Below are 12,500 nucleotides of genomic sequence, written 5' to 3'. Positions count from 1 at the left end.
CTAAGATCAATATTTATTTGGGGACAAATTCTTAAGTTTCAGATATCGATGACAAGTACCGTATCATAATGAGTCCTCTGGTGTTTAGCTCGATCGCTACTATTGCTGAAAGCTTTAGTGCAGCCACGATGTTGACAGGCGTAAGGTTTCTCTCCGGTATGCGATCTCTGATGAATCTTCAAATTTTCAAGCCGGGAAAATGCCTTTTTACAACCAGCGAACTGGAAAAGAAATTCTCTAAGATTTGGCAAGTATATATTTTCAATTGTAATATAATTTAAAATGATGAAATAATAGTAACATCGTAAATACGTTCACATCTATATATAAACTTACAGGGCATTTATTTGGCTTCTCACCGCTATGTACTCGCATATGTATGAGTAATTTGTATCTAGCATTAAATGGTCTAGCACGAGGACAACCTTGCCAAAGACAAGCAAATTCGTCTTGTCCTGTCGTTGGACCACTCGTTTGTCCTAAGAAAGAACTATCCCCGTCTCTCTCCTTTTCCTTATCTCTGTCTCTCTGTACGCGTCGTCCATGTCCATGCGCGTTAGAAGAGGAAGACTCTACGTGCCGCCTCTCAATATGTCTTACGAGACTTTCTTGTTCCGTAAAAGCACTTCCGCAATCTATCCATCGACATTGATACGTCGACATGAAATTATTATCTTCTACCGTGGCACGATCTGTTAAATGTATTTAACACGAAGTGATTATTAAGAAACATCAATTTAATTAAATATCATGAGAGAAGTTCAATGAAATATCATGATTGATCAAAATGATATTAACGAGAACTCACCATAGGATCTATCGCAAACTTCGTTCTTCGCTGTTACGTCAGATCTTGGAACACGTTGATCGGCAAGAAGTAATCCTTCGTTTTGAGGTAAAACCACTTGATTGCCAAGATTATCTTTAACCACATTTTCCTGATGAAAATTCACCGAGGACAATTGTGTATTCGATTGTGAAGATACCAAATGACCAACGGCATAACATAGACCATCAACGTTTTGAAACGGATCCTGCAACTCTTCCAAATACGTTGACGCCGAAGACGAGGAAGAATCAACATTAGCAAGCAAAGAAGTAGGATCGCCTCTAATCAAACTCAAATCAAATTCATTGGTAGCTATTTGCATGGCGCTACCAAGTTCCTGAAATTCTTCGTTTTGCGAACTAATCGATGTTACTAAATTTGTGGTCTCTTGATAATCCTGATACCCTTGATAATCGGGATATACGAAAGCTCGTGAAAATGAGAATGCTGTTCCTACCGAAGGCAATCTTTGCCGTCCATTAGTTTTGTCATCGTAATAATCACCATTTCTCGTAATTTCGTTATTCCAATTGTTTACTTCATTGCAATTATTGCTTAATGTTTCAGGCCGTTGATCGGGATATTGTATAGCAACCGAGAGTTCTTCCCAATCATTTTTCTTACAAGAATTGGATGAAGTTGATAAAAATGGCGAGGATGATCCAATATTATCCACTTGCGAGGAATGATGATTAGTCCAACAAGATTCTCGTGTACTTCCAACGACGTTCATTGTGGATATCAAACGAGACGATGAATCAAGAAGATATTCTTCTTGATCGATCCCGTTTGTTGAATAAACACGTTGCCTTACGTTTTCCCCGTTCTTGTCGACAACGAGGTAATCCTCGAGGTGCATATCTGCTCAAGTTCTTTCTTTTCTTTCCTTTCGTTTTTTTTTTTCTTTTTTTTTTCAAGACGTCACAGCGCCAACAACGACAATACATTCGATCATATCACGCGCGAAGTATTTCGTAATATACACGATTTTGTAATGTACAGGGTCTTTGGTATGTAGTTGTCGTCGACGGAGCGAAGAGAGATTAGAGTACACTTGCGCGCCGCGTTACAACAAGTTTTGTATTTAATATCGCCGCTATTTTGCGCCACCGTCGAGTTTAAACTAAAGATAAATGGAAATTTTGCGACCTCCTTCGAACGTTTGCTCTGCTATTCTTTCCTTTTGATCAAAGGAAAACGCGTACTCACTTGATGATGATTTCTATCTATTTATCTCTCTCTCTCTCTCTCTCTCTTTCTCTTCTCTTTCTATCACTGTACTTCTATCTCTGTTATTCCCTTTTGCGTAGTAACGATATAAGTTCTTACCGAACAAAAATAACAAAACAAAGAAAGAAAAAGAAAATAAAATATATGATGGGACGAGAAAAAGATGATGCAAATGATAATTAAAAAAGGGGATGATAGCTCGAGCAAGCGCCAGCCGAGTTTGACCCTGAATTGATAAGAACGATCAGCGTAACGTTTCTCGAGTATTTCTACTCGTTCTCGCGTCTGCAAGAAGACTATCAAGGACCGAACGAGAAGATACTACCGCATTTTTACACCGAACTTAAAGTATCCCCCCTCCACTATTCTTCTCTCTTCCTTCGGGATCTCTTCTTCTCCCCCGCTTATAAAGACGATAAGGAAGGAACCCTCGAGAGGATACGACGACTACCGCAAGAAGAAAACCTAAGCACCGCCCACTCGCGTGGCTGTAACCAGCTTATGCGAGATGTGGGGATCTTACTATACGGTGCAACATGTTCTATGCACTTGTCTCTCTTAACCCTCTATTACTTGATATTACTTTTTACACAAGTCACACTTTATTTTATATTAATTAATAATAATATCAAATGAAATTTACAAAATATATATACGTAATTATTAAGGTATTAACAATTTGAATAGAGTATTAATATATTTTACTTAAATATTACGTATCCTGAAAAGTATTCTTTTTCTTTTAATTTTATTTTTCTTTAATCAGTATTATATATAATTAATATTAATATTTTATTATTAATAATAAATGATAATAATATTTAGTAAATATGTTATACTGTTGAATTAATTTTATCTCGGTTATTTTAGTTCCTAATATTTTAATACTTATGTATTTTAATATTTATAAATAATGTTTAAATAATGTGTGTGTCTGTGTATTTTTATATTCAAGTATTTTTTAAAGTGACACTATAATGTTCACGTTATATAATTTTTTTTTAAACGCAACAAATTTTTTCTTGCACACGTTTAACTCAATTATCAATTAATCTATCGATTTCTATTTCGAATATACATAATAATTTTTTTTTAGCCGACAATCATCTTTTCAATCTTTTATCATAATCGCAATACTAGATCAATGGATACCTTAAAAAATAAATTTTTTTTTTCCCTTATAACGTTACCTCACATTAATATTTATGAAATTTGAAATTGATTACATTGATAACTTCCGGATAAATCTAATATTAAGAAAAAAAATTTATAATGAAAAAAGGAAAAGAAAGAAAGGAAAAAAATACAATATTTATAAATTATAAAAATGATAAAAGAATCATCAATTAGATTAACTTCGAATAATCTTATGATAACATTTTTTATAAATGAAAAGTTTTAAGTAATGTTCATACGAGATCACACGCATGCGCACATATAGAAATTAAACGCGTAACATAAAAAGTGTCAATGATCGAGAAGAATTTTTAGTAAAGAGGAGACTTAATGGTCTACATACATGGGTGACTAGATGACTAGATGTGCATTGGATGAACTAATTTTAAGAAAATAGAGAAGTCTAAGAAAAAGTGAAAAAGAAACAGAGAACGAGAAAAGGAGAGAGAGAGAGAGAGAGAGAGAGAGAGAGAGAGAGAGAGAGAAAGGGAGGAATGAAAAGAGGGTGCTCGGGACGATCTTTCGTCGCTCGAGCCCCGAGAATCGGGTGTAGAGCAAAAAAATGTCAAACCAGCTGCCGCACACGCGTCGCTTATTAACAACAGCTTCTTCGCGCGCGCATATGAGGACATGTCGTTCACTCTTCTCGCTTATGTTACAGCCTACTATTATTTCATGGACATCATCCCTTTTTCTCTTTCTTTCTCTCTCTCTCTCTCTCTCTCTCTTTCTCTGTTTTTCTCTTTCTATCTCTTTTGTATTAATACAAATTATTTATATATACATTGACATTTTTTTTTAATAGTATAATATATGAAAAGTATCAAAGAGACATAGTTGAAAATGTTATAATAATTATAACAATGAATGATGAATGAACGAATGTAAAAGTATTTATAAATATATTTGATTGATTTTAGAAAATCTATTATTATTAGATTTTATATATATATATATATATATATATATATATATGTATACAATAGATTTTCTAAAAGTGATCCAATATTGCTTAAATATGTATACATGTATCATTATAAAACACCGAGTCGATCATCGTCCCCATACATAAGGACATACCCTGCACCCAAGCATACATCTTAGAGTTGCATCTTACAGTTGCTTTATACGTCATATTACGGGTAGATAAGTGATAGAGTGGCACATATGGTCTGCCAGCCCTCTATGCTTACATTATATACATATACTATGCTCGCTCTCGGCCGTACTTTTTTGTCAAGGCACCTGTCAACTTCGTCCAGAGCATAGTCACCGCATGTGTACGGTCCCTTCTTAAGTAAACATACTAAAAAAAAGGATTCTGATCTTGCAACGCATACGGACGCAATAACTTAGGAAATGCATTGAAAAAAAAAGAAATAATACTAAAAAGAAATTAAAAAAAAATAAAATAAAATAAAATACAAAAAATAACATATAAACACGCTTTGCAAAGGGTAATTATATAGAAAGACGAGTATGACGAGTTCTTTTAAAAAAAAAAAAAAAAAAAAAAGAGAGAAAGAAAGAAAAAAAAAGAAAAAATCAATCTTCAGGTTAATGAAATATTGAATTTATTTATTGTATTTTTCTTTGGGCTTCTTCTTTCTTTTCAATCTTTTTTATTTTTCTTTTTTTTTGTAATCTCGTGTGCGATATCATTGTATTAAGTTGAAGAGAAAAAAAAAATAAATAAAAGAAGGTATTATTTATTATTTATTTTCGAGATTACATCACTGTAGACGAGTAGTTTACCCATAAATCGGATGACACATAGTACGTATTGGAAATAGCTAGGGATGCATAACATTCTGTCGGGGTATATAGCATTCGGTCAAGCAACGTAAAAATAGAAAGGCGTGCGCTCTGCATGTGACTTCGTATAATTAGGTACCCAACTCGAGAACTTGTATGTCCTATACGTTACTCACGTAGCATGTCGGAGACCCTAACATTGGACCACGTTTTCTTTTCTTTTTTCTTTCTTTGGTTTTTCTTCTTTTTTTGTTTCTCTCCGACATAATGACAAGTCAAAGACCGATAGAAAAATGATGTAATTTTCACTTTACACTTTTATATCTCGAAACAAGACAAGACAATATAGATATCGAAATTGAAGTTATATTTTTTATGAAATCAATTTCTTCTTAGAGAGAAATTTTTAAGTCAAATGACAATGTAAAAGGGATATTTAATACCAACCGTCATCGCTCATAACGTAATTATTGGATATAGGAAAATGTTGTATACGTCCGCTACTCCATGCAATAGTCAAACAGACTATTGAATCCGTGGAAGGATATTTCTTATAAAAATTTATACAATTCGGTACTTCTCCGGACAAACCTTGAATGAAACAAAATGGTTTCACTTCGACCGCTTTCCCTAAATTACTTATTCTCGTTAGTATTAAAGCGATCAATGGACTCTTCTGTAAAATCGGAGAAACAAAATAATTGATTTGAAAATAATCGATTGACAATAATTGTGTTAAATGGATTTAACATTTATTGTAATTCTTACGTGAAAGAGAACAGCAAGGTATCGGCCCGAAGGATCCCATTCCATTGCTACTATTCGACCACCGACTGTAATGGAATCTTCATTTACATCCGATGTGAAAGTGACTTCAGCTAAATTGATTAGAGGGTATGCTACATTGATTTCATCAAATGACGATTTAGTATCAAAAATATTCTCCTGAAGTGGTAATGAAAAAATAACAGGATCGTCGCTCGATGCAAATATCAATGCTAAATCTGGTCCAAAACAAGCAGCAGCTATACGTCCGGATGGTACAGTCCATCTTTCTGCATACCACGGTGTTGGAGTACCAGACCGCCAAACTCTGAATATAAAAGAGTTACATATACGATATGAATATATTTAATATAAAATATATAATTATCCATCGATGACACGACCTACCTAAAAATGTTTCTACATGTGGCAGAAAATAAACGACTTCCGCAAAAAGACCAATGTACAAAACATAATCCACCACCACCTACTCGTTTTAGTGGTACACCTTCCTCTTTGGAAACATCCCATACGATCATATTGGAATCATTCGGTGAACAGGACACCAATATGTTACCCTGAGATAAATACATAATAAGATTATCTAATATGATAGATTTAATGAATATTTGTATATAGAAATACCTGTGGATGCCATGCTACACTAGTAACAGGACTATGATTTCTTCGCTTTAATAGCACAGCATGGCTCAACATATTACTAGCAGCACCTAGTTCGATCGTCCATATTAAAACACCTATATGACACGCAGCAGCTAATACTCTTCCGGCATAAGGACTCCAACTTAATTGATAAACGAATTTTTGAGCACTGTGTCGTAAAATTGGTATCCCTGATATACCTTCTGAAAATATACGTATTCTGTCGTCTCTGGTTGCAACAGCTAAACGGGTGCAATGTGGATGCCATGAAATGCAACGTACCTAAAAACAAATAAATGTCAAAAATGTCTTATATATAACAATATATACTCATACAATCGAGGTATTCCAATCACGCGTAGGGACTATATCAGCAATGGATCCTGATCCAATGGTTGGTAAAGCTTCCCTTTGAAAAATACCTTTCTCCATAGAGTCTAAAGCCCACGTGAGTCTGTTAATCAGAATATTAAGATCATTAAGATCTATTGAATACTATCGATAATAATGTAATAAGATTAAAATACATTTACGTCCATACTTTACAGCTATCCAGTGTATCACTTTTGTTACGTGTTCGGAATCGGCAGATGCAGCGAAACGTAAAGCTTCTGTAAAGCCTTTTTCTCTCCATACGCTTATAATTCTTTTAAAAACGCTATCCTGAATAGGTTGGAATAAATAACCATTGTTGATAGCGCGAATACATTCCCTCGCGCCAAGCATATCACTAGTAATAGAAACTGCTGGGTAATTACGCAGGTATTCATAGAAAGGATGCATCTCATCGTGCATTTCTACGTGATCACTGTGTCTCACGACATATGCATCAACACCAGCAGTGGGCAGTTGATTAAACATTGGAGATAGGAATTCATTTAAAGACAATATCTTCATCATGAACAATTCTTGCTACCGTGCAACACTTAGAGATATAACCTATAAATCACAAAATAAAATCAAATTCTTAATTAACTTCCTGCGATGTTTGTAAAAAATAGAATCATAATAATCTACAAAATATAATCTTTAAGGTTAACTTACCTTTATCAATTAAACGATTACTCCAAATAGTCATTCAAACTGAGTAGAACGTTCAAATGTGAATGCATTATTTTCTAAAAATAACGATATAACTGATATAACTTTATGATCTAAACTAACAATTCATTAATTCAAAATTAAAAAATCGCACATTTTTAAACAGTCGATTACAGTTAGACATCCTACACACATGTTCAACGTCGTCTGCTACAAACGCAATAAATTAAGGAACACTTCTTCTAGATATAGTTAAATAATTAATTAATCTATTAAATTTATCTCTTAATCTGTTAAATTTATTTAATCTCTACAATAAAAATATCTTGTAATAATGAATAATCAAGAAATACGAAAATATTCGTGTCATATTTTTGAAACAGCGGGAGTCGGTAAAGATGGCGCTATTTTGTTGACGACGATCATCACAGTAACTGTAAAAGAGCATGCGTGGATAAGAAAAGATTTAAATTGTCACAAATAGAGCGAACACTTTCATAAGCTCTTATTCAATTTTTCGTATGACTTTTTCCACCATCTGATGTTTCATAAGAACATCGATAGAAATCTCCATCCCAAGCAAATAAAAATAATGCTAAATTTGAATCATTCGTTTGGTATCAATGAACGCATGTTTAACAAATAAAAAAGAACAGGAATAAAAAAAAAATCTATCATTGTTGTATATTCATATTTCAATGTAAATTCAAATCGATAAAGAAAAGTCGATTGAATAGAGTACCGATAGATGGTACTGCCGAAAACGTAAACGCAGTGCCAACTTCATTTGATTATCTCAGATCCTTCAAAATTCGAATGCATTTGAACGAAATGTGTGATCGACTAATTCGAATATAATTTCTCATGGAAAATTCTAACGACGAAAAATCGAGGCGCGGTGTTCGGACGATGATGCGCATTCTCATTGATGGCTGCGTCGACAACGACGACGATTCAAGAGAAACATGAAAGAATCGAAGTCGAAGGAAAAGGAGAATAACAATAAATATCGTTGTTATGTCAACGAAGTGTCCTTTCGATTTCAATGAAGAAAAAGAAACAAAACAAAAAGTAAAACAAAAATACAAGAATGAGTAGAAGTACGAATGTGTGATAGGTAGAGAGTAAGTGGGGTAGGGTGGGGTAGTGGAGTGGGGAGAAAGAGCATCGATAGAAACGGGTGGGGAGATACTAAGAAGGGGCTTAGCGGGGAGCGCAGTGTGCGATCGCCGTTCGAGCGGTTCGGAGTATGCTTAGAGATCGTTTTGCGAGACGTCTCGGTGTTTCTCATTCGGATATAATTGATAACGTACGTTCTTTTTTTCCCTTCTTTTTTTCTTTTCTCTTTCTGTTTCTCTGTATTAAATAACCTGTCTAGGGTAAGAAGAAAATTAAAACGCGAAGGATTAACACGATAAAAATCATTTTCGATGAAATGCTACCAAATAGAAGATAGTGGTGTGTTCGGGCGATCCACCAAGATGATTATCTCGATGACACTTTTAACTTAGAGGAGAAGACCGATATAAAAAGAAAGAAAGAGAAAGAGAAAAAGAGAAAGAGAAAAAGAGAGAGAAAAAATAAGACAAAATAACACAAATCGAAGAAAAACGAAAGCAAAGGAGGCTTAGAAGACCGTCGTCACGGTCTTCCTAAGAAATGGGCAAGAAGGGCTCCAAGCGGAAGACCCGATGGAGAACCCTGAGCATTGGTGGTGAGTCTCCATTTCTTCTCTTTCTCATTGTCATTCTCAAACAACGATTGGGCCTGACAACCCTTCGTACTCTCGTACCATCTCGTGTCGTTCGAGATTCTCTATAAATCTTCTTCGTATATAGACGTGAGTACGAGCGCGCGCGCGCTCTCACCTTTCTCCATATTTCGCGAATTATCCGACGTCCGACCGGGCCATCGATCGCTCTCGACCAGATATTGCCTCGCCTTCGTGATACTTTACCTTTCCTTGCTTTCTATAATCTCTATTTTCCCTTCTTTCTTTCTTTCCTTTCTTTTCCATTCTTTTCTTTTTCATTTGCTCGCTTAAAAATTTCTTATTTACCACAAATAACGAGACGTCGTATTTCTCATACTCTTCATATTTTTGCTCCTCGTCGTTCGTCAATTTCAAATCTTCCTTTCGAAATATACAAAAAATTTTCTATTTGACATAATACGATTACGAATCGATAATATCATAAATTTATATCATAAATATGCGAGATATAGATCATTAAGAGAAAATATGGTCGAGAAATAGTCTACTCTTAGACTCGACGTCTCGTGAAATGATTTTATTAACATCGTAAAAGAACGTGGTTCACGTAATAAGGGGTAAAGGTCGAGGCAACAAGAACGATATATTTTTTATGAAATACGTACTTGTAATTCTTTTTCTTTTTTCTTTCTTTCTTTATTTATTTATTTATCTATAAATCATTGCCATGTCCATGTGAATTTGCTTTCATATTTTTGATCTTTTCATTTTAAGGTTATGATAGAATATATACAAGTTGGAAGATTAAATATCGTTGCATATTTATGTATTTACAGATATATATCGTTACATATTTATGTAGTTATGCGTAATCTATAAATCCGTGCGTATATATGTTATGTATATATGTAGAGAAAGAGAATGTGGGAGGAGAAGGGGTGGAAAAAGAGGAATAGTGTCAATGGGACATGTTAAAACGATTTCTTTGAGTCTCTAATTTAACGAAGCCCAAAATCTATAATAACTTTTGAGAGAGAGAAAGAGAGAGAGAGAGACAGAGAGAGAGAGAGAGAGAGAGAGAGAGAGAGAGAGAGAGAGAAAGCAAAACATATTTACGTCCTTGAGCGATCTGCTCGTTTGTATGTTATACGTAGAAATATAAACATACCCTTAATGGATTCGTACTGTAGAAACGCGTTTAGGATCGTCAGAAACGTTCGACCGCGAGACCACCTCGCGACAGCATACATCGATCCATGTAACACCCTCTCTTTTGCGCTTCTTTCTACCTGCTCTGTTAGCTTGAGAAAATATCTACGTAACCTAAAAAAAATTCTCTTGTTAAGCCCTTCTTTTCATACGCAAAATGGTGTATATAATATGTATGTATGTATGTATGTATGTATGTATGTATGTATGTATCTATGTATGTATCTATGTATGTATAACATTTAATTCGATTTAAATTTAATTCATTTAATTTTTCAGAAAATAAAAATCTTGGAAGATTGTCTGCATATAGAGCAAACATATAAAAACATTTTTATTATTATTATTATTATTATTATTATTATTATTATTATTATTAAATTCATTTAATTTTCGTATAAAAATTTTTTTAAGAAATCGTTCATACAAGACATGCAAAGATAACGTGTATAATTTATATACATTTTCATATTTTCTTAGATTAAATTCAATTTAATTTTTCTATTAAAAAGAATTTTCAGGAAGTTGTTTATGAAGGATATGCAATAGTAAATCATGAAAAAACTTTCATCGACTATAGAATATTTTTATATTTCCTATTTTATCCATTTTATTACAGAGAGTAATAAGAATTTATATACTTCGAAAGAATGTAGGATGCGATATTAATTTTAGCCGATAATGATGAACACGGTGAGTGAGCCAACACAGGGTTCGTTAGAAAATTCACTTCAATTATAAAGTGAATATATAAGCAGCAGCTGAAAGAAACTTCTTTATTTCTTTTTTTTTTTTTATTTTATTTTATATTATTTTATTTTACTTTATCTTATTTTATTAATATCAATTGAATCTCGAACATTTCGAATATGCATATATATCTTTCAAATATCTTTATTTTATATCTACACACACACACACACACACATACATATATATATATATAACAATGTTTATAACATTTATAAATTTTTATAAAATAAAAATATATAAATTTATATATTTTTTATAACATATATATAATTTCTGCACCTACACATACATCTAATACACGCACACATACACCGTACCACACGCACACGCATGGCGTAGAAATAAGATTCTGCAGAGTTAGTAGCTCAGTCAGCAAAATTGCGATCGGATCAAAGAGATCGAGAAAAAGGGTATGACAAAGGAGAAAAATAAAAAGAATAAAAGAGAAAGAAGAAAGAGAAGAAAGGAATACGGAATTCCATCCACGCGAGCATCAAAGCGCGGTGGTCGTTCTTGCAGGTTGCACGTGCTGCAGATCGTAGACCTTCTTCGAGCGTCGAATGATGCGCTCTCGTGTGTTACGTAATCCTAACCAACGCTGCCGGTAATAACGCACAACTTTAAGTACGTTACGTTACATGCGGGGCGTCACCAACTCTTTTCCCCCTCTCTTTCTCTCTCTCTCTCTCTCTCTCTCTCTTTCTCTCTCTCTTTTTCTCTTTTTCTATATAACTTGATCCCTCTTACTTCGTATATATATATATGTTAGAAAAAAAAATTACACAAAAATATTATTTTAATACGTAATTTCTTCCGAAAATAATCCGAAAATAAAAAAAAAAGATCTTGAATAAAGAGAAAACATTTTTTTCGAAAATATTTAAGTCAAGTTCGTACGTGTATAAACTGCGTAATACCTTTGGGCATACGTAAAAGCAATGTAATGTACTAAGCAAAAGAACGAGATACTTATATATATTTGTCTAATGAAATTGTTCGTATAGTTGATTAGTAATTAAGAAATTCTTTTTATTTTTCTGAAGATAATATTTAAAAATGATTAAATCTACGTATCATACATATGTACATACATACGTGTACACACACACACACACACACACACACACACACACACACACATCATATATACACACATACATACAGATATACGAATATAGAAAGTATTTTTTCTTTGAATGTTTGAAAAATCTTCAGAAGAATGTACTTTGAGTTTGAGTTATGAATAGCACGTGAGTAGCCACGAGGAACTCGAGTCACATGTTATCCCGCGCCACACAGAGCGAATTCACTTTTCGAATGATTCGTATGTCACGAGTCGTTTATACCTAAACTCTTTCTCTTTTT

At 33.5% G+C, this 12,500-nt stretch overlaps 4 protein-coding genes across 7 annotated transcripts in view; 2 read left to right on the top strand and 2 right to left on the bottom strand.

Annotated features, from left to right (window-relative positions):
- The window catches only part of LOC122637800 (gamma-interferon-inducible lysosomal thiol reductase-like), a 6,179-nt gene extending 4,492 nt beyond the window's left edge, over positions 1 to 1,687 (top strand). The window contains exon 6 of one of the 2 annotated variants that reach the window (XM_043830177.1): positions 1,397 to 1,687. The gene's annotated coding sequence lies outside the window, so the exon portion shown is untranslated. Of the gene's footprint in view, positions 1 to 36; positions 169 to 1,396 lie in introns of those variants that run through there. The other variant, XM_043830176.1, reaches the window with a different exon arrangement.
- LOC122637799 (asparagine-rich zinc finger protein AZF1-like) overlaps positions 1 to 1,688 on the bottom strand; it is a 3,357-nt gene extending 1,669 nt beyond the window's left edge. The window contains exons 1-3 of the mRNA XM_043830174.1: positions 809 to 1,688; positions 337 to 692; positions 60 to 221 (exon numbers count right to left, since the gene is read on the bottom strand). Coding sequence (XP_043686109.1) covers positions 60 to 221; positions 337 to 692; positions 809 to 1,688 — 1,398 coding nt within the window. The remainder of the gene's footprint in view (positions 1 to 59; positions 222 to 336; positions 693 to 808) is intronic.
- A 3,240-nt stretch (positions 1,689 to 4,928) lies between these two features.
- Positions 4,929 to 7,742, bottom strand: LOC122637960 (aladin). 2 transcript variants are annotated; one of them, XM_043830508.1, is made up of 7 exons: positions 7,463 to 7,742; positions 6,960 to 7,357; positions 6,755 to 6,872; positions 6,401 to 6,700; positions 6,164 to 6,333; positions 5,759 to 6,083; positions 4,929 to 5,666 (listed from the first exon to the last, which is right to left on the bottom strand). In XM_043830508.1, exons 2-7 carry the CDS (start codon positions 7,316 to 7,318, stop codon positions 5,427 to 5,429), a joined length of 1,512 nt encoding a protein of 503 aa, XP_043686443.1. In that variant the 5' UTR covers positions 7,319 to 7,357; positions 7,463 to 7,742; the 3' UTR covers positions 4,929 to 5,426. The 2 variants fall into 2 exon arrangements, with proteins under 2 accessions (XP_043686443.1, XP_043686444.1); XM_043830509.1 differs by lacking the exon at positions 7,463 to 7,742 and having other exon boundaries at positions 6,952 to 7,198.
- A 942-nt stretch (positions 7,743 to 8,684) lies between these two features.
- The window catches only part of LOC122627363, a 21,509-nt gene continuing 17,693 nt past the window's right edge, over positions 8,685 to 12,500 (top strand). Inside the window, exons 1-2 of one of the 2 annotated variants that reach the window (XM_043808447.1) lie at positions 8,685 to 8,768; positions 8,838 to 9,173. In XM_043808447.1, coding sequence (XP_043664382.1) covers positions 9,119 to 9,173 — 55 coding nt within the window. In that variant the 5' untranslated portion in view covers positions 8,685 to 8,768; positions 8,838 to 9,118. Of the gene's footprint in view, positions 9,174 to 12,500 lie in introns of both variants that reach the window. The other variant, XM_043808446.1, reaches the window with a different exon arrangement.

This window comes from Vespula pensylvanica, chromosome 2, assembly GCF_014466175.1.
Source record: "Vespula pensylvanica isolate Volc-1 chromosome 2, ASM1446617v1, whole genome shotgun sequence".
Taxonomy (NCBI): domain Eukaryota; kingdom Metazoa; phylum Arthropoda; class Insecta; order Hymenoptera; family Vespidae; genus Vespula; species Vespula pensylvanica.
Note: the sequence above shows the minus strand (reverse complement) of the source record. Positions and strands in the feature narration are given on the sequence as shown.

What these genes read in the sequence shown, in the direction of transcription:
- LOC122637960 (XM_043830508.1), bottom strand. Translation starts at nt 7,318, where the DNA reads ATGATGAAGATATTGTCTTTAAATGAATTCCTATCTCCAATGTTTAAT. An exon ending in GTGATTGGAATACCTCGATT is followed by an intron (nt 6,701 to 6,754) that starts GTATGAGTATAT and finishes ATTTGTTTTTAG; the next exon opens with GTACGTTGCATTTCATGGCA. An exon ending in ACATGTAGAAACATTTTTAG is followed by an intron (nt 6,084 to 6,163) that starts GTAGGTCGTGTC and finishes TTTTATATTCAG; the next exon opens with AGTTTGGCGGTCTGGTACTC.